The sequence below is a fragment of the Condylura cristata genome, unplaced genomic scaffold (genome assembly GCF_000260355.1).
Source record: "Condylura cristata isolate star-nosed mole 26May11 unplaced genomic scaffold, ConCri1.0 scaffold00035, whole genome shotgun sequence".
In the NCBI taxonomy this organism is placed as follows: Eukaryota; Metazoa; Chordata; class Mammalia; order Eulipotyphla; family Talpidae; genus Condylura; species Condylura cristata.
Genome location: NW_004567136.1, coordinates 66,394 through 88,573, shown reverse-complemented (window position 1 = coordinate 88,573; position 22,180 = coordinate 66,394). Strand labels below are relative to the sequence as shown.

The following is a 22,180-nucleotide window of genomic DNA, read 5'->3' as shown; positions in this document are numbered from 1 at the left end:
TCTAGAATGTATAAAGAATATCACAAGTCAATTAAGAAACATATAAATTTAAAAAGGTAAGGGGCGAAAGAGAATATTCAAAACAAAAAAAAAGGTATTAAAAATAAAAAAAGGTATCAATATCATGAGTCAGTAGAGAAATGCAAATTAAAAGTACAATAAGATACTACTGGATTCCTGGTAATATTCTATTCCATCCTTGGTAGTAGTTTCATAGGAAAAAAAGTCACTGAGTTGTATACTCTAAAGAAAAAGACTTTGGCAATTTATATCAACCAAATGCAACGTGTGGACCTTGTTTGGCTCTTGCTTTACACAAGCCAACTGTTAAAAATAATTTATGAGACATCTGGGGAAATTTGAACACTTGACAACATTTGATAATTAAAGGATTATTTGGGTTTGAGTGTGATGAGGGTACTGTGGCAATGTTTTTAAGGAAGTTCTTTTCTTTTAGAGCTACAAACTGAAGTACAAATACATATATTATAAATATCTTGGATTTGTTCAAGACTACTGGAAGAGAAAGGATGGATAAAACAAGGACATACTGATCAATGACTACTGTAGCTGGATGGTGGGATCACTGTACTATTCTACCTCTGTGTATATTTAAAATTTTTGGAGAATAAAAATCTCTTTAAAAGCTATAGTAAGGGCCCTCCCTGGTGGCACAGCGGGTTAAAGCACAGCACAAAGAAGTCTAAGCCACCTCCGCATGAGTTTGATTCCCCGCCTCGGAGGAGATCCACATGGTGAGGCAGACCTCTCCTGACCCGCCCACTGCTCCCCTCAGCAGTGTACTTTGTCGATCTGCCTGTTCTGTACCCCACTCTGTCTCTGGTGAATCCTCTCACCCTCCGCATCTCTGGCCTGTACCCCAGTTCTGTACGAATAAATAAATCTTTAAAAAAAAAAAAAAAGCTATAGTAAATTCGGGCCCTCTCTGGTGGTGCAATGAGTTAGGACAGAACACTGCAAGCTAGCCACAGCCACCTCAGTGCGAGTTCAATCCCCAGCCCCGGAGGTGACCCACATGGGGTGTCAGACCTCTCCTGACCCACCCGCTGCTCCTATCAGCAGTGTACTTCATAGACCTACCTGTTCTGCTCCCCCCTCTGTCTCTGGTGAATTCTTTCACTGCCCCCACACCTCTGGTCTGTACCCTAGTTCTGTATGCATAAATAAATAAATCTTTAAGAAAAAGTCTATAGCAAATTCAAGGTTTTAGACTTTTTGCCTATTGACTCTTCTACCTGTCTCTCCTGCTGTTCCCCTTTAGCAGTGTATTTCACCCCCCACACCTGTAGCCTACACACCAGTTCTCATATGCATAAATAAGATTAAAAATTTTTTTAAAACAACAGTTTGAGAAACATTTACTGGGGACCTGGATATGGCAGAACAATCATTTATCTATAGTCCTTAAGTTATGTGCCAGTATAAGGTCTCTAAGCAGTCGGGTAGTTCTCCCTAAAGCAAGACCTTTTTTTTTTTTAAAGATTCATTTATTTGTACATACAGAACTGGGGTACAGGCCAGAGGCTCAGGGGCGGTGAGAGGCTTCACCAGAGACAGAGTGGGGAGCAGAACAGGCAGATCGACGAAGTACACTGCTGAGGGGAGCAGCGGGCCAGTCAGATGTCTGCTGTGTCATGTGGTCACCTCTGGGGCAGGCGGGAATCGAACTCATGCGGAAGTGGCTTTAGCTTCTCAGTGCAGTGCTTTAACCCACTGTGCCACCAGGGAGGGCCAAAAAGCAAGACTTTTAATAGAAGCACTTATGACCTCCCCTGAGCTGACGTTACTCGTAAATATTAATTTTATGTTATCTGGCCCCATCTGAAGTAGGTATCTATGGCTTCTGGCCTGGAAAGGACTGCTGAGAGAAAAATACCCTTAAGCCTGTATTTAATACTGTGGAGAGGTTCCTGGAAACTTTAAACTAAACAACATATAATAAAAGCAGGCCCTTAAATGACTGCTTCAACTTTGAGATTTGTTTTTTTCTCATCAACATTTTAACACTACTTAATAACTTAATGAAACTAATCTCAAAGACCTGCTGTGAAGTATGAATTCCTGTATAAATCAAGAGCAGGATCTCAGATTGAACTGAAGTACCCTCAGTTAACCAAGTCTCCAGGTTACACCTACCTTGGTATGCTAACTCTTGTAGCCAAAATGCTGCACTTCAACTTGGACTTCTTGGAGAAATGAACTGTATCCTTGATAAGGAGCTTCCAGGCATGCCCTGGGGTGGCTTCTGCAGGAAGGAAAATCTTTTAGTGTCCTTCCACAGGCTCACTTATCTATTATTAATTAGGCCAGTGAAATGATGAGGGCTTCAAAGGTGAAGAACCAAGGTTTCATATATAAAAGAAGGTCAAAGTTCAAAAATAATAGGGCTTGCCCCATTTCTTCTTTCCACCTATAGGAATTTAAATGAATCTTTTCAGTCTAACAGCCATTTCTAAAAAATAATATAGTGTAGCAGTTGAGCACAGTTTCTATGCACCCACTTCTCCCCATAGCTATGAAGCCTCAAGTTTTTTGTGCTTTAGTTTACCCCTGTAAAATGGAGATAATAAAAACACAAATGCCATAAAGTCAGTGAAATTAAAATAACATAATATATGTAAAGCATTTAGAACAAGGCCTGGTTATGCATCAGCTCTTGATATTATTTTATTATTTCAGAAGCCCTGCCAAGGGCATGTGCCATTATGACAAAGAAAAGAGAGAATGGAAACAGTGGACACTAGGAAAGATAATGAAAAGAACAAAATGCAGAGAAAATCTGCAGTTAAATCTCACATCTATTTCTATTTCCACAGAGTCAGTCAAAATTTTGGGTAGAGAGGAAAAGATTCTGAGATAAGGAGTCAGAGTAGCAGGGAAATAAACATTCTTATTTTTCGGAAATGTATAGAGAAAAGATGTATGCAGAAATGTATGTATAAATGTGAAGATCCAAACTCCATTAAATGAGGCATTAAAGAAACCAGCAAATCTGTAAAACTCTGTCAGTCCTGATTTAGCCAAGCACCCTTTTACAAGCCACAAGAAAGCAGCTAAGAGCCACTATTTGATTCTTTTGTTGTTAATGACTGGCATTCATGGGCTCCTTCAACTAACTTTTTTTTTTTAATTGAGGCTTTTATAATGCTTGGCATCTGCCTATACATTCAATATTATTCAGTAAAGGTCACAACTTTTAAATAAAAATAATTAAATAAAGTCCAAAGGATCATTTTAACATTCTTTTTAAACTGTATGAAAATTACCTAAGAGTCATAATTTTGAAGTTTTAAAAGTCTAGCCATTAAAAAAAAAAGTCTAGGCATTAGATCATTACTTCTATATGGGTTTTATATAAATACATATTCACAAAACCAATTTTCTCCAATGTTGTTGACAACTGTGGTCATGTTTTACCATTGATTATTATTTATGATTATCATAATGACAGAGGATGAACAGCATATATGAAACCAAGAATAAGAAAGACTGCCCAAATGGCCTGTTGTCTGCTATGCTGGGACTCCAGGGACTATTAATTATTTATCAACTTTTCAAAGTTAATAAATAGGAATGTCTTTTTGCCCTTTATTCCCTAGATGATTCTAACCAAGTGAGAAAATGGGTATGTATGTAAAGTGTTAGTAGTCTAAGTTAAACACAGAAAGTGCAGGTAATGGAAAGGAGGTGGTTCTAAAAAATACAAGTTTATTTAATGTTAATTAAATATGCATAACACTGCTTTATCTGGCATATTTTTATTTATGATTAAATCCTCATGAGAATTTTGATGGCTTCTAAGTGAACTTTAAAAAACATGAGCGCTTTAAAGCCATAATATTTATTAACACAGTAGAGAAAGTAAAATTCAAATAATTTCTGTTGACACTTAAAAACCTATACTTAGAAAATGCAAACACTGGAAAAAAGTATAAAATGGAAAAAATAAGAACATGTTCCTCACCACCCCAGTCCTCCCACCTAAAGGTAATCTCTACAAATAGTATGTCTTGATAATATTTCCATTCTTTTTGCTTGTACAAACAATGCTCAAGTGACTATCTTTGCACACATAAAAGCTCAATGTTATGTGCATTTTTTGCTGTGACCTACCAGTCAGTGCAGCAAATAGTTGACTCCAAGCAATCTACACCAGTTGTGTGGTGGGAAAAGAACAATCTAGTTGCCTTGATAAATTTCTGTTCCTTCAGGACTTTTCCTGAAACTGGTTATGTGTACCAAATATGTCAGGAACAGTTTGAAATGGCTGCTAAGAAAAGCAGTTTTCCTCTTATATAAAAAAAAGAAAAGAAAGAAAACCAGTTTTCAGTTGAGAGAAAGGTGAACACTTCCACCTGTTCACTTCTGAATATAAAGGCTCAGTGGCAATGCGGGAGTTCTGGCTTTGCACTCAGATCCACCTGACGTGCCACCCCTTCTCACTTACGAGAAGTGTACAAAATGCTCAAGGCATGTGTGGAATGTTTACAGAAGGGGGGAAATAAGCAAGCACTTGCATGGATAGACACACATGGAACAGCAGGCAAAACTCCCAGATTATGTACTTTTCACTCTCTTACACATTGGATCACACATCAGCTGGGGGGCAGGTACAGGTGAGTGTCATAACACCTACTTTAAAAGGATGAAATGGATGCAGGGCTGCAGTTAAATGACTGGTTCAAGGTCAATCAGTTAAGTGTTCTGACTCCAAGAACCAGGCTCCTTCCTGAATTCAACCACATTTACCCAAGTCTAACAAGGTCAGTTGGCCAACTTTAGAACCCTCAACAACAACAAAAAGCTAGGAATTAAGCTGGAGAGGTAAATAAATATAATGGTAATCTTCTCAGGGATATCTCAGGTGCTGAAAACCACCTTTTCTTGAAAGACATTAATAAATTGAATATTGATGCTGATATGTACCACACTGAAATACCAAACTTTATATCTTGATAGAAGAGTAATAATATGCATTTTTCAAAGACTTTTATGAAAATTTGGTTTTATATTTTATTACAACTCCCATACTATTTCAGTTTTTTAAAATCTGGTGTAGCTCTTCATTTTTACAGTTAAGACATTGCTTTAAGAAATGGTTTGCCATTTAGATACCTAACACATTTCTTGAGTTGTTTTTTATCAGTCAGGACTGGCTTAGATGAGAGTTTTCCAAATATTTTTCAGGAAGAGCTACAGAAAAAACATTTTTTTACTTCTAAAGCATGAAACAAACAAAAAAAATTTAGTCACCCTCCTATGAGAGATTATTTAGATATTTTCTGATTTTTTACATTTCCATTCATTTTTTAAAATCATAATTACAGACTAAATCACCAGTTTCATGACTCACAAATAGGTCATGCCCCACAATATGAAAAACACTGGCTTAGATGAACAATAGAGATCTTGCCTCAAAGAACTTACACCCTAGTTGTTGAAAGGAAGAAAAAATGTGTGTGCATATGGACCTCATAAATTCAGAACTCTAGTAAAAGCAGTCTTGGTCACATTAAAAAAAAAAATAGAAAAGCTGGGATATCCTATTGAGTTCAGACAGCAGTTGATGCCAATTTCTTCTCCTTTCATCCTTTCACTTTTGCTAATGAAGTGTAAGCCTTATCTTGACCACCACTAAGTGATTGCTTCCTTTATAAAAACTATAGACTATTCAGAAGCTAGTGCTATGGCTCCAATAAATCATTATAAACAGTTCTGGGAAAATTAAAGTTGGACTCTAACAATAAGGTTCCTTAAAGTTAATTTACCAACAGCAACAGGGATCTCTGAAGGTGTTAACTATCTAGTAATTCAGGCTCTGCTGGATACAGTGACAATGCCCCATGAACTTAGCTAGAACTTAGGTCCGTCTAGGTGAATAAAAACAGTGATTATGAGTCACCTCACAATGACACCAACTGCAGGTATATTTAAGAGGTGACAAAGACAAAGCTAAAACTCTGTAAGGGCCTACACTGGTCTTCCTTTTTCTTCTTCCAGACTGAGGATCCAGAGACTTCAGAATTCTCTACTAATTTCTCACAAGCATCATCTTTTTATTTTCTAAATCTAAAAAGGACGGTCTCCAGAGGCCTCACAGTTACTTCGGATCAGATATTTTAAGTTTCAGAGATAAGATGCATTAGTTGCGCAAATGTTTTTTCCACAGTGGAACTTGAGAGAAAAAAATTTTTTTAAGTTTCTATGGAAATGTTTGTACACTCAGGAGTCTATGAGTTCAACACAGACATGTAAATAATCATCTGGAGTGATTACGCTGGTTGCTGCATTTTTAGATCCACATACATGGGAACATCACGGTGACACGGAAGCCTCACATTACACCTAAAAAAGACAAGCCTGGAGCTCAGTGAGAGTCCGAATTCTCCTTTACAAAAGTTCGAATCCCGCTTCCCCCAAAATGCAGGTTTGGGAAGCAACTGCTCCGTCAGTACCACAGCCGCCTCAACTGGACCGTGACTCAAGCAGCAGCTGGAGGGGAGGAGGCGCTGGGCAAGAGCTAAAAAAGAGTGAAAACCCCTCCGTCGAGTCCCTCCCCTCCTCTCCACACCCACAGCCTTTTTGGGACTTCTCGTCAGACTCTGCTTCCACAGACCACGGCACCTTCCGGGGTGGCGCACGGATTCTCGCCGGCTCATCCTCTCAGAGCTCCCGGGACAGACTAGCCCAGCGGCTGCGTGTGGCACCGGCTGTGGAAATCCAAGCTTTCCCACACTAGAGCGAGGCGGCTGTCTGTCGCGGCCCTAGTCCCGGTTCCCATTGTGCGTTGACAGGGCCTACCACCACCCAGCGCCCTGAAGTTCTCCTCACAAAGCCCGGCCACCCGCTCGACCCCGGGCTTCGGCCGGGGTGGGCGACCCCCGGTGCCTCGGCTCGCCGCACATTTCTAGGTCACACCGGTGAACACACGCACACACCCGCGCACAAGAACGCGGCGTCCAGTGCGCGCCGGGCCTCGGAGGGCGGTGACAAACTTACTCCTCGCGGCGCCAGGCCCGCCGGGGCGCTGGGGGGGATCTGGGCGGCCCCGCGGCGCTCCGGCTCGGGTCGAGTCGGCCCCGGCCGCCCCGGACCTGCTCCCCGAACGCCCGGGTCTGCCCCCCGCGCACGTGCCGGGTGACAGGCCCCTTATAGGTTCCATACCTGCCACCGGAAGTGAGTGAGGAGGGCAGTATAGGCATTTCCTGTGACGCGGGCGCCTGGACTCCATTAGGCAGCAGCTGGGGGAAGAATCAACACACCAGGGAGCAGAGCGGAGCGGACCCGAGGACAGAGGCGGCAGCTGCCTCCGCCGCCACCCGCCGCCGCCGCCACCGCCGGGGCTCAGCCCAGCGGCGAGCCCCGCGTCCCTCAGCCGCCCCGCGGCGCCCCCGGGGCGACCCCCGGGCCGCGCACCCCGAGCTGCCTCCGGGAGGGGGGGGGGAAAGGGCCCGGATCCTCCTTCTCCCCCTCCTCCTCTCCCTCCTCCCCTCCTCCTACCCCCTACCCTGACCCTTCCCCACCTTCCCGGCCCCTCACCCCGACCCTCTCCCCGGCCCCCGCCTCCCCTCCCCCGCCTCGCCCCACCGGCTTCCCACCACGGCCTCTCTCGGCGAGGAAACTCTGGCCTCCGCTTCCTCCTCCTCCGACTCGGACACCGGCGGAGCCTCCCCGCCCCCGCGGAAGAAACCCCGAGCCTCGGCGGCGGAGGGAGCAGGAGAGCCCGGGGCTTCGGCAGGCAGAGCAGGCCTCTCCCCTCCGACCTCGTCGTCCTCGTCCTCGTCGTCGTCCTCCTCCTCCTCCTCCTCCGTGGTGGTAGTGGTGGGACTCTCCCCGGCTGCTGCCCCTTCGGCCGCCGCTACCGTCCCCCACCGAAGTAGCGGCCACAGCCTGGTCAGCGGCAGCATCATGCAGGCCAACGGGGCAGGAGGAGGAGGAGGAGGTGGAGGCGGCGGCGGCGGCGGAGGAGGGGGCGGCGGGGGCCAGGGACAGACCCAGGAACTCGCTTGCCTGTCGGCCCAGAACGGGGAGTCGTCGCCCTCGTCGTCGTCGTCCGCGGGGGACCTGGCCCACGCCAATGGGCTCCTGCCTTCCGCCCCCTCCGCCGCCAGCAACAATAGCAACAGCCTGAATGTCAATAACGGGGTCCCCGGCGGGGCCGCCGCCGCAGCCTCCGCCACCGTCGCAGCTGCCTCTGCCACCACCGCCGCTGCCTCTTCCTTGGCCACCTCAGAACTGGGCAGCAGCCTCAAGAAGAAGAAGCGGCTCTCCCAGTCAGATGAGGATGTCATTAGGCTAATAGGACAGCACTTGAATGGCTTAGGGCTCAAGTAAGTATCCCTTACAGGCAGCTGGTGTGGACGGACCGAGGGGCCGCGGCTGCGGGGGCTGGGGGCTGCGGAGAGCTCAGTCAAAGAGAGAATGCCTGCTGGGCACGCAGGGCCCGCACTGGGCCCCGGCCGACCTGGAAGGGGGAGCTGGCTTGAAGGGAAACGAGAAAATCAATCTGCCCGACAAATTGTGAGACGAGACAGGCAGTCGGGGCGTTGGGAGGGGGCAGTTGAAGCCCAAAGATTCCCCCCTCCCCACACACCTTCTGAGCTTAATTGTCTGTCAATAAAGACAGATGCAGGAGGGTGTCTCGGTGTGTGTTGGGGGAGGGGTGGATTAGAGCTGGTGGAAATAATGAACCTTGGAGGATTTGTTTTGCAAGTATATCTCAGAGGCATCTTTGTGGGACACCTCCCCACCCCCAACCGTGACAGACAACCCGGGCAAACCACCAATCAGTAAAGACAATCGTCTACAAGTGCTTATGGGAACTGAGGGGCTGGGATAATTTTGGAGGGGGTTGTTGAAGAAATCTGATGGGAATAATGAAGGAAGAGACCATGTTGATGTCATGGAAAGGCCCTTATGTGTGTGCAAGGAGCCTCCTAACTAGTGTAAAAACCTAGTTTAATACCCAGAAGATGATTGCCTCTGAAAAGGGTCATCTGACCTGGTGAATCATTTATTTTCAAATACAATTTAGGTGGCCTTGTGTACCTAAAATACGGGGAAGGTAGCCTGCGACCTTGGGCAAAAACCACCGTTTTGTATACACAAAGAAAAACTGGGGAGCCGGGTGGGGGGTGGGGGTAGCAGGTAGGGTGGATGGGAGTGCCTTGGAGGTGGTGGAAACAGATCCAGAAGAAGAAGAGGGGGGACACATGCAACAGTTTCCTACCTTCAAAGGGTAGATTATGCTCTTTACACTAGCCAATGTGTAGTTTTGGATTGATAGATTTGTTCTGGGAGAAATGGAATGCTTCTAAATGACTTAAGTGTTTGGGTTCTCAGGTTATTGTACTCTTTAGCTTAAAAATAAATGGAGCTGAGTTAGAAAGCATTGAAATTTTAAAATTATATAAGGCCTATAAAGGAAGTTTCTTAGATATCAAAATACCTGCTGGAAGAAGCACATTTGATGAATCTTTTAAACTTTCAAAGATAAATAAATTGTAAGACGATTTCACTGGGTTCCCTAAGGAAAAGGATTAGTATGAAAACAGATTTTGTAAATGCTAACAGAACATTTTACTGAGACAAGAAGCAAGCTGACAGCAGCAGGAGGAAATAACTCGTGACTGTTTGGAACCTACACCATAGTAAATTTGCTATTTTTAGTATAGAGAGAAAGGGAATGATTTTTGATGCTGGATTTATTTTATTTGAAAGATTGACCAAGTAGAATTTCTGTGCAAAAATACCTGTATGTGAGACTCATCTAACACGGGTCATTTTCTTACATTATGGTGCTAGTAGTTTTTAATCCTTCAGAATGTAGTAACCAAGTTGTGGTGTAAATCCTGGCTTTTTGATCATTTAACCAGTCAGTTACAACACACCTTTTATTTTATTTAACTTCTGAGACATTAAATAGCAAAAGTATGAAGAACTTACTTTGATTCCGTTTCAAGAATTTGACTAGACATAAATGTAGGTGGCAGCATTAAAATCTGGTAGTTGAGCCAAGCACATTAAAGCTATTTCTTTTTTCTTCATCATGAGGTTTCTTAAAAACTTTTGCAACTGTTTTCATAGACATTAATTTATTTGGAAGAGTAAAACCCTAAAGTTGGTCAGGTCTTTTTTACACTGTATCTCTCCTGCAGCCAGACTGTTGATCTCCTCATGCAAGAGTCAGGATGTCGTTTAGAACATCCTTCTGCTACCAAATTCCGAAATCATGTCATGGAAGGAGACTGGGATAAGGTAAAGTAGGGCATATAGAGCTGTGTGACTGCTGCTAAAATTATATATTTGATGTGCATTTTGTGACATTTCTGTTTTTCTTTTATACCAATTTTTGCAGGCAGAAAATGACCTGAATGAACTAAAGCCTTTAGTGCATTCTCCTCATGCTATTGTGGTAAGAGGCGCACTTGAAATCTCTCAAACGTTGTTGGGAATAATTGTGGTAAATACACTTTTGTTCTTAGTTTCACATTTATGCTTATTTTAGTAGGTTATTGATAATTCTGGGCTTCTGGCTCTTTAAAGGCTAAGACAGAAAATAGTCAAGATTCATATATTTTGTAAACTAGAGTGAACTTGTAATGTTTTAAAGTTTGAGGTTTTTATTTTAAAATCATACTTAACAAATGTGTGCTTTGAAACTAGTTTATAAGTTAAATGATCTTCATGCTTTTAGTTCTATTAATGAGAATTTTATATCTATAGAATCAAAGGTTATACTTTCACAAAAAATACTGAATGTTAGTAAACAAAATGTGTGTGTATATCCATATAACCTTGAGTTGATGATTCAGTAATTACCTTCTGTTTAATCTTTTGGAATTATAGTTAATGCTAACCACCTCTGTTGGTGTGCTCACCATTTTCCATTCCAGTTGTGTGAATTGACAGTGTCAGTTTGTTCGATATGTATCATTTTGGTAAGGTTTTTATGCAAATTTGACCACTGGGCTCTGCTTACTGACCTTATTTCCCCCACAAGATCAATTTAGCTGTTTCAAAAGTCAGCCTCTTTCATAAATCTTAATGAATCCTTAATAGTGATAGGCTTTAATTCTTTATTAGTAGATGTTGGTGAAAGAGAGGAGAGTGTTTGTGATTAGAAACCATGAAGAATCAGCGCCTGGCTGCTGGCTTTTTAAACTTCTAGCTGATTCATTTGTTGTCAAAAGCAACTTCCTGTCTGGTGGGGGAGGGAAGGAAGGAGCATAGGAAGTGAAGTAGAGAAACCAGCTGTTTGTTAAATATTAGTAAGTGAGTGTTACATTTTGATTTATTTTTAATTGGGTCAAACAATCTTTCTACCATTGTTTGTTAACATAAAAAAGCCTCCGGTTTTTGTTTTGGGTAAGAAATTTGAAATCTTGTTGCAGAAGTTTTCAAATTTTTAATGATTTTGTATATTGAACTAGAGAATAGACTTAAGATGAATCAAATGGTTCTAACAAGTGTCAACAAATTTGGGTTCTTTTAAATTGATGGTCTAGTATACTTTTTTCTTTCAGTAAATACTTAAAATATTAAAAATTTTTAACTTACTATTGAATCAGAAAACTGATAATAAGTTAACTCATGGACTAGTCAATTCCATGGTAAATTTTTAAAGTGAAAATATAGAAGTTAAAATAGCTGAACATCTATATTTAAAAATATTGCAAATTTCCAGTAATATCTGAGGTTTAGAAAAACACCTAACACACTGGACAGTGTTTCCTAAACTGTTAGCTCTGAGAGAATGGAAATTTACTCTAAAATAAAGACAATTAAATGGCCCAAAAAAGGATTAAGGTTCTTTTCTTATTAGATAAGATAGCACTACTTGTGTGATGACAGTAAAGAACTTGTCCTGAGGCAGTTTTAAAATAAGTGTGCTTTCTTGAAGGATTTTTTTTGTTTTACATTTTACCCAAATTTTATCTATAATTTAGCAGTAAGAGCTTTAAAAGGCTCACTTCCCTTTTTGTTGTTGTTGTTGTTGTTTATAGTAATTTGAGATTTCTGCATTAAATTTAGATTGTGGTTACTGTTAGAAGCTTTCATTAGAAGCAACATGTAAACTGAAGAAAGGTAACTGAAGATAATAAGGAGGAATCCTTTCTTTTTACAGCCTGTTCAGTCTGTAGAACACTCTAGGATCTAATAAAAGATGAAGATTAAATCTCTGGCTGAGCCTCATTCCATCAAACTATTTAGGTATTTATATGAAGAAAGAGGTTCCAATTTTATCTCACTTTTAAGCATTGATGAATCAATTGCTTTTAAAGATACAGTTCAGCATTTTTTAAAGTGTTCTTTCTAATTGTGTTTAGATTTACTCCTCTTCCCCCCCCACTCCAACTCCAGAAGATAAGCTAATGTAAGCATAAGTTCCTGATAATACTTTAGAAGATAACTATTAGGGTTTTTGTTTTTTAAACACAATTATTTTAACTGTTTACATGGACACATTTGATGATTTAGTCTGATAGACTTGGATTATGTTTTACTTTTTAAGCCTGGATGTTTTTACTGGCAAACTATTTTTCCCAGCATCCCCATTTTTTCAAATGTTTTACACTCAAAAGAGATTACAAATACTAGTGTTTGCTCTAAATTTTTCTGGAAGCTGAAATTTTTCATTTATGTTCAGATAGGCTTCTCTGAGAGAACTTAGGTGGGTATTTAGATGAATAGAGAAACTTCCATGTCTAAAAATGGCCTATTTTAATATAATAGAAATTTAACAACATTGTTCTGATACTATATAGCAAAATTAGTAGCTTAAAAGCCAGATGGGGAAGATTTGAGAGCTATGTTTAACTACAATTCATTGCCCCTTTCTCTGAATCATGATTATATTTAGTTGATATAACTTGGTCATAACCCTATTCCATAGTCAGTCAGAACCACTAGGTTAGTTAGAAGGCTGCCCTTGATAACAAGACTTCATGTATATCATAACTTCTGGGTTTTTCTTTTATATTAAATGGGAAAGGAGTAAGACATTCCAAATTGGAGGGGGCTGGCGCCAAACAGCAGAGCAGCAGGAATTACCATATGAAACTCTAAGCTATCCTAACCAGAAGTTTGAAGTTTTTATTAGATAGTAAAAAAGAGAAAGAAAAGTTACTGGGCCCAAAGATGAAATACAGAGACCAGAAATAATACTTTATAGAGAGATTTTATTTTCCTTACCTGAATCATAATCTTCATTTAAGGTGCTCGAGATCTTTTTAAAAAAAAAAAAATTCAGAAAACCCTGTCCCACCTCAGCAAACTTCAGTTTTGTCTGATTTAAAATATTTTTCAGTAAATTAACATTTATTGAAGATGTTTATTTTCTTAAAATTTACATTTTTATGCTTTAAATTTGGAGAATGTATACTTTTGTATCACAGATGGATACATTACTTTCCATTCTATGAGTTTTAAAATATTTTTAGAATATTTTCTCTCTTGATCACATTTCTAGTGAAGTATGCCAGCAGCATGTACCATTCATATGTCCAGGATTGATATCCGTTTAAGGGTATTCTTTGTCTTAATCTAGACACAGTGACTCAGAGAAATGTTTTTGCTCTACTTTTATGCATTTCCTATAAATTTAAAAACACATGTTTTTATTGGCTTCTCAAAGTCTAACTTTGTCTTCTTTTCTCCTGTCCTGCCCCATTTAAAGAGAATAACAAGTTCTAGTAGGATCTTGGTGGGAAAATAAGGGGGAAGTAGCATGGACCACTGTCCCTACACAAATTGGAATGGATGGGTAGGGTTGTGTATATGTCCAAATGATTGATACTGTCCCCCCAAAATAAGACTTCCTCTGAATTTTTAAAAAACAATTTCCCTCATGTTCTCAATTGTAAAGAAATGTCTTGAATAAATAATACACACATGCTGTTCAGTTCCATGTGGCATTTAAATGAAAAAATTCTGAATGATTCTCAAGTTTAAACTCAAACACTATATGAAAAACTTATAACAGTATATTGATAAATGGAAATACATACACTCTTTATTAAAAAAAAGCTGAAGATTTTTGTTGTTGGTTTTCCAGAAGATAAAGTGGTGAGACTATCCAGAATAACTTCAGATATAAAATCCTTTGTTTTTTGGTTTTTATTTCACTTAGTCAGTGTGTGTGTGTGTGTGTGTGTGTGTGTGTGTGTAAAAATTTGTTATGTGTGATATTTCTAGAGCTATAGTTTATCTCATAGTTTGAATTTTTTGTCTTTTAGCTATCGATATAAATTAGATTATCAAACACAAATTATGTATCATAAAAGATGTCTTTAAACATATGCCTAATTTATGTGAGAAGCTTTTTTTTTAATTTACTCTCTAGAAACCATTTTAATAAGCTTTAGGGTTTACTTTTCTTCTACATACTCCCTAATAGAAAATCTTTAGAGCAGATCATTTTACTCTTAAGTCTATTTTTAAAAATGGTAATTTCTCCACATTTTTTTTTAATGTTTTCAGACTAAGCATGCTATTGAAGAAACAAAGACTGTCATTTGGATTTTTTTTTTTTTAAGTGAATTTGAAACCTTAGTCATTTTGAAGACATCTTAGGAATATGGTGGCAAACATTGCCTATCTACTGACTTTTCTATAGATATCAGTTGACTTGCTCAGGCATCAAAAGTAGAGTATGAGATAACATCAAGTTTCTATAAACAGCAATTCTTCTTGGTCTCAGGTTTAAAAGAAATTCCAAATTTTATAGTCACAACATCTGTTTTCTCCAGCAAAATGCTGCTAAGGTTGTGATGTCACTTTCCAGTTAAAAGTAAAACAATAAACATTTAATAGTGGTAAAGCCAAACATGTTTAAGGAAAAACTAAATATGGAAGGGCTTCACAATAAGCTGGAAATGGTTTTTCTTTTGTGGGGAAAGAGCTAATAATTGTGTGCTTAATACTTAAATATATCAGTGCTCAAATTGTTACCAGTACATAAATACAAACGTTGAGATTTTCTTAAAGTGTTTGCATACAGTCTTCTATTATAGACATCTCCATTGTCCCCTGAAGAGAGTGAGTCCATCAAACAGGCTTGACCTCTTTAACCGTGGGGAATGCAGTACTTTGCATACCAACTTTAGTGCCATTTTCTGAGCAGCTCTTCCTCTTGATAGCCAAATTTTTATACTTTGCCACTTCTACCCTGTGGCTTTAGTTCTGTTTTCTGATCTACATGGTCCTTTTTTCACAGTGTGGCTTTTAAGTAATCTTTCTAGTAACTGGTTTTTCTGTACTTTTTAAATATTGTTACATAAAACTATAAATGCTATTATAAAAGTCAAGCTTTATGAAAAAGCAAATTTAGAATACTTGGGATAGATTTAAATTTTCATACAAGAAATAAAACTCAAGGTTAGTGTTTTGATGCCTTGGTCACTAATAATCTTATCTAATTTGAGGTTATTTGTTCATAGCAGTTTTATTAAGCTATAGAGGTGAACAAAGTCACATTTAATCTGACTCTATTAAGCCAAAATATTTTGAGTCATCTTAAAAGCTTTATAAAAGTTATTTTCAAAGGGCATAGTAGAATGGTTTCTACTGTTCTGTTTAGGCACAAACATTTTCTGAAACTTCCATCAACTTTTTCCTCTGACTGCTGCTTTCTGTCATGTCAGAGGATGAAGTTTTTGCTGCTGCAGCAGAAGTACCTGGAATACCTGGAGGATGGCAAGGTCCTGGAGGCACTTCAAGTTCTGCGCTGTGAATTGACCCCACTGAAATATAATACAGAACGCATTCATGTTCTCAGTGGGTAAGTAAATTCAGTCCATAAACTCCAGGTTGATGAAGAGGTTGTTTTGTTTTTGTTTTTTAATAATATAATTATTTTTACATCATTTTGTGCATTTTTCCAGCTCAGTTGCAATCCCCTTGGGCTTCCCATCACCAAATCACCCATGTGCCATCATCATAGTCCAGTGCATTTCCCTCCCCCCCACTGTTTTTGATCCCATCCCCACTCCACCCCCACAAATTGTCTCTGGTCTATAGCTGTTCATCATTATCATTATTTTCTTGCCTGTTCTGTTATATTCCTGCTATGAAAGAAACCATCCGGTATTTTTCCTTTTCTTTCTGGCTTATTTCACTAAGCATGATCTTTTCCAGCTCCATCCATGTTGCTGCAAAAGACATGTGTTTCTTTTTTTTGGTTGCTGAGTAATATTCCATTGTGTGTATGTACCACATCTTTTTAATCCAGTCATCCATTTTTGGGCATTTGGTCTGTTTCCATGTCTTTCCTATTGTGAATAAAGCAGCAGTAAACATGGAGGTGCAGGTATCTTTTTGAATCAGTGTTTTTGTGTCTTTTGAGTAGATACCTAGGAGTGGGATTGCTAGGTTGTATTGAAGCTCCATGTTTAGCAGTTTGAGGAACAAAAAGGTTGTTATTTTTATCAAGGTTTCCATTTCAGAATTACACTTCTTCAACATTTTTCTTCAACACTTTTTCAACATCTGATTATTGTTGAATTATTAGATAATATTTGTCTGCATAAGTTCACTTGTACGTATATAACTTTTTGTCATCCAAGGAAACTTTTCCATAGTAAAATAGATAATAAAGTTGGTGAAAGGGAAAAGAAATATGTTTTGTTAGTGAACTGTCATTTCTTAGTATTCTAAAAAATTGTAAGCTATATAGTTTGCAGTATAAGTGCATACAAACATTCTTTTTTAATGTATCCTTATTATGTATTACGTCCTTGTAAAATATTTCCTGTGTGTAATTTTATTTTATCCTTGTGTCAATTCTTTAAACGTTAAAGGACCCAAAGCCTTGATTGTAGACTTCCTTCTGTTCTTTGACTACACTCTTTACAGGTAATCTCATTCTTTTGTAGTAAACCTTCTAGTGCCATCTACATACCAGTGGCTCTTAAATTTCCCCTTACCTGCAGATCCACTGTATACATCTTATAGCCAATGTGTCTGTCTCCATTTGGACATCTAGTAGGTGTCTCAAGAGTTTTATGTTCAAAACAAAATTCTTGATTTTAGTTGTCCTAGAGACGTGTTCCTCCAGTCATTTTCCTCATCACAACAAAAAACTTAGGCCTTGTTCTTGCATTTTTTTTCTCTCAACTTTGGCACATGTTTGCCTAGCTCTAAATCATTCCAAAGTTGTCAGTTTCTCTTCATCTCTACAGTTTCTATCCTCGATAAATTGTAACCGTCTCCCCCAGAATGTTAATAGTAGTCTGTTAATCAGTCACATTACCATCATCCTTGCTCCCTTAACACAGCAGCAAGATAAATAAGCAAATGATACATTATTTGTCTCCCTTTCTTAAAACTTCCTACTGCCTTCCAGCATCCTTTCAATCCAAAATCTCCATACAAGCCCACAAGATCCTTCATCCTTTCCCTTTATTCATTTCTCCTTAGTGATACTAATACTGTTTCTGTTCCCTAAGTTGCCTTTCTTTAAGGTATTTGCATTACTGTTTGCTCTATTTTAAATGCTGTTCCCCAATCTTTGCATAGCTGGCTAGTTTTGTCCAGGTTTCAATCTAAATACATTTCCTAAGGTTATCTTCTAGGCATTTATTCTCTGTCACATCCCTGTGTTTCATTTTGTCTTTTTCTCTTCATAGCATTTTTACCATTTGATATGGTTCCAACAAATAATGTCTGACATATAATGTGTTTTCAGATATAAAAAGATAGGCCTAGAGAGATAGAAGGCTCATTTCAGGGTTCTTGCAAATAATGAAACTGAACCTCAAAGAAGTTCAGTAACAATTCCAAATATAGGTAAAAAGTCTCAAAGCCTGATTTGACTTACTTCCTAAGCGACTGGTCTCTGCTCCCCATTGTATCTTGAAATGGTAAATTCTAATGGGATATTTTAATACTGAGCTCACAAATTACCTTGTTCTGATTATTTCTTTTATGATGTATCTGATTTCTATTTTATGATGTTTCTGATTACCTTATTAACAGTCACACAGTGAAACTTTCTATTCTGCTTAAAGAACATACAATTTAATTGTATAGTTCTTACTCCAAAATTTAATTCTGAACTTTGTATCAAGTTATACCTTGAGTTATTTAAGTAAGGAAATGGCCTAGAAATTACAAGTTGTGGAGTTAACATTAGAGCTCAAAGTTTATTCCTTTCAGTTATAATCTGTGACTTCCTATAAACAAATGTTTATTTATAACACTAAAGTTTAACATTTTTAGATGGTCAAAAAAGCATTCATAGATCACTTTTGCAAAATTTGAGAGACTTTTTCCACAAAGTTATAAACTTGACTCACAAATAATTACTTTAGAAACATTTTCACAATTTCTAACTTCTTACAGGATGTTTTCAGTCTGATTACTCATGCCATTGCAAAAAATTCCCATTGGCTAAGGCACTAGTTATATACTAACTAGTAAGGAAGCAAATAGTTCTGTTAGGTAAGAAACTATCATTTAATTAGTATTTAAATAATAAGGTGCTAAATGAAATATGCTTTATGCAGGTTAAGAAAAGGAGGACATGATACTCATGTTAACTGAGAGATTTTTAAATTTATATTTACTTACTAAAATTTACTAAGATAAAAATTATCTTTTGCAAAGTTCTTCCTGTGTATCAGATATTGAGCAAATATTCCATCTTGTTTAATTCTCACTATCCTACTTAATACCCTCTAAAGACTTATTTATTTATTTATTTATGCATGCATGCAAAAACTGGGGTACAGGCCAGAGGTGCATGGGGTGAGAGAACTCACAGAGACGTAGGGGACAGAACAGGCAGATCTACTAAAATACATTATGGAGGGGAACAGTGAGCAGGACAGGAGAGGTGTGCCACGCCGCGTGGGTCACCTCCCTAGCTGGGTGTTGAACTCATCCTGCAGTGGCTGTGATAGTTTCATAGTGCTATGCTTTAACCTGTTATTCCACCAGGGAGGGCCCTGATACCCTTTTTACAAGTGAGAAGAACAGATATGTCTGGCAGAGGACAAAAGTACCAGGATAATTACTTGCCAGATCTAATGTCCATGTTTGAATAATGCCTTCACTTCTTTCAGTTTTAAAGCCTTTTCTTTTAAAAGCAGCCAGAACCAGGTCAGGTCACATTTTTCAACAGGGGGCCCTGATGTGTTCTCCAGAATCCATGAACACTAGCATTTATGGCTCCTTCAGCATGTATAGTAAATAAAAAACCTCCCAGATTTTCTTCTTTGGGATTTCAGTGCCTTGAAGGGATGATACAAGAGTGAATATCCAGTTATGCTATGTGAGTGTTTATGGGAAACACATGATGGCGTGTTATTTTGTTTAATTAGCTTATTGTTGATACTTTTGAAGATTTCTTGGTTTTGTGTTTCATTTCACTATTAAGAAGCAGTTAAAGTAGCATAGTAGTTAAAGAGCAATCCTGCAACTAGAATGTCTGGACTGTATTCCTAGTCTGTCACTTAACTCTAAATCAATTACTTAAGCACTCTGTGTCTTGGTTCCCTCATGTATAAAAACAGGATAGGGCCCTCCCTGGTGGCACAATAAAGCGCACGCAGCACTGCGAAGCTAGCCATAGCCGCTTCGGTGCAAGTTCAATCCCTGGCCAGGCAGTTGACCCACATTGCACAGCAGACCTCTCCTGACTCCCCACTGCTCCCATCAGCAGTGTACTCATCAATCTGCCTGTTTTGCTCCCTGCTCTGTCTCTGGTGAATCCTCTCACTGCTGTTGCACTTCTATACCCCAGTTCTATATACATGAATAAATAAATCTTTAAAAATAAATAAAAACAGGGTAATAGTGTTCACTTCATATGGGATTGTTATGAAAATTAAATAGTCATATTGAGTGCTTAGAACAGAGCCTGGCACAGAAGAAGAGCTACCTGTAACAACATAAGAATATATTATTAATAAATAACAATATAAAATATACATTTACCTGTTGTTTTATAGTAATTATATCCAAGTGTAGTTTGTATTAATGAATTTAGAACCGCTGTAGAAATTTCTTCTTGATATTTCTTAGTAAGAACTAGATAATCCAAAATATACTCTGTACTTTTTAGTTACGTTTAATACAAAGAAAAGGGTTTGACATTTGATCCTTTCTCTGTCTTATTTTTAGGTATCTGATGTGTAGCCATGCAGAAGACCTACGTGCAAAAGCAGAATGGGAAGGCAAAGGAACAGCTTCTCGATCCAAACTGTTAGACAAACTTCAGAGTAAGAGTCTCAATTTTGGTGTTTCTGTGTTGTTGGGGGTCTTTTTGTTTTGTTTTTGTTTTTTTAGCTTTTATTAGATGGTATTATGAATCATTTAGGAAGACTCTTGTCTAGATATACTCTTTCTGAATGGTATTATAAAGGGGAGAGAGGGATCCATTAAGAGGCACTTTTTATTTGTTTATGTGGTGATGGTCCTCTTAAGTTTTTATTTGGGGAGAAGTGTTGTGTTTAGAGGGGAGGAAAAGAACATGTAAACCATAGCTTTAAGCCACCAATTTTAAATATGTCATGGATAAATTGTTTTACTCTCCCCCCAAATATTTGGTGTAATTTCCAAACTAGAGCAGAGGTTTCATTTTTGCCATATTTTTATATAAAAGACTTTCTTTCCCTCTCTAGTTAAATCATACCATTATGTTGAGGTGAGTGGAGATCCTAATAGCTCATCAATCCATGTGATTGTTGAAGATTAAGGCATCAAAAGATTAGAACTTTTTAGTATCAGTATCAAAATAATAGTTATTCCCTAAGTTACAGTAGGAAGTAATTTGGTGGTCCTGGAACTTATTCTAGGTTTATGCTTTGCTCTTACTATGTGAAGATATTTCTTAGGTTCTGAATGCCACATCATCACCACTTTTTAACTTTTTGTTGGTGGTGGTTTTTTGTTTTGTTTTTCTGTTTGTTTTAAGAAAATTCACATACAAATTAATGCCCTCCATCCTGTTTTGCACCATCCTGGTGGTGGCTGTGGCTGCTAACAAATATTCATAAAGCTCAGATGTGAAATCACCCAGAATTGCTGTGTTTAAGGGACATATCATTAGGGTGGGGATATGTACAGCATAAGATGAGCAAGTGTCTTAAAGAAAAATTTATTTTGTTTTGATTTTTTAATATTTGTTTGTATTTCTTTTTTAAAATTATCTTTTAAAGCCTATTTACCACCATCAGTGATGCTTCCCCCACGGCGTTTACAGACCCTTCTGCGGCAGGCGGTGGAACTACAAAGGGACCGGTGCCTATATCACAATACCAAACTTGATAATAACCTAGATTCTGTGTCTCTGCTTATAGATCATGTTTGTAGTAGGTAAGAGGAGAACTTCGTACATCTGAAATATAGGCTAACATTTTACACTCAGTTATGAACTTTATTTAAATGTTTTTAGACTTTTCATACAGCTATAAAATAATTCATGTCTGACAGCATTTTTTCACAAGTTAGAACTACTAAAGTTGAAAATAAAGAGATATTTGTATAGTAAACCACTCCCTTTGAACTGAAGCTGGAAAATCTATTTTTTCCTTTTCTTCTTTGGCTTCCGTTGGTCATTTTATGTGTCTGGCAGTTTCTTTAAGGACTTATAAATGATGCTGTTGTAGGTGCCAGAGACTATGTAGTGAATTTTTCTGTACATAATAGCTACTTTAATCCAGCTCAAATTATTTTTTGCCTTAATGATCATAGACATTTTTCCTTTTTTTTTTTACAACATCAACATAATTTTTTTTAACATCATTCTTCATTTTGTGCCTTTTTCCATCTCAGTTGTAATCCCCATGGACCTCCCATCACCAGTTCATCTGTGTGCCATCACCATAGTCCAGTGCATTCTTCCCGCTCCAGTTCCAATCCCATTCCCCTTCTCAGCCCCATAAAATGTCTCTGGTTTATAGTTGTTCATTGTATTCATTTTTACTCTATTACATTTGTTGGTCTCTCTCTTTTTTTTTTTTTTTTCCAAAATAATGCAGAATTATAGTCACCAAATTCTTAGCATAATCACTAAACCCAAGTAAGTTCACCTATTTAAAAGAATTTTGGCCCAAACTCTGGCAGAATGGAGCTAAGTAAATAATGTATATACTCTGCTTTCAAAGGAGGTATAGCTCCCATGTTATGTGTGATGTGTGCATAATGACCCTTTCCA

The 22,180-nt window shown here is 38.6% G+C and overlaps 1 protein-coding gene across 2 annotated transcripts in view; it reads left to right on the top strand.

Moving 5' to 3' along the window:
• Window positions 1-7,587: 7,587 nt before the first annotated feature.
• The window catches only part of WDR26 (WD repeat domain 26), a 39,561-nt gene continuing 24,968 nt past the window's right edge, over window positions 7,588-22,180 (top strand). The window contains exons 1-6 of one of the 2 annotated variants that reach the window (XM_004693036.2): window positions 7,588-8,351; window positions 10,179-10,278; window positions 10,379-10,483; window positions 15,666-15,802; window positions 20,146-20,243; window positions 21,183-21,339. In XM_004693036.2, the coding sequence (XP_004693093.1) occupies window positions 7,930-8,351; window positions 10,179-10,278; window positions 10,379-10,483; window positions 15,666-15,802; window positions 20,146-20,243; window positions 21,183-21,339 (1,019 nt within the window). In that variant the 5' untranslated portion in view covers window positions 7,588-7,929. The remainder of the gene's footprint in view (window positions 8,352-10,178; window positions 10,279-10,378; window positions 10,484-15,665; window positions 15,803-20,145; window positions 20,244-21,182; window positions 21,340-22,180) is intronic. The other variant, XM_004693037.1, reaches the window with a different exon arrangement.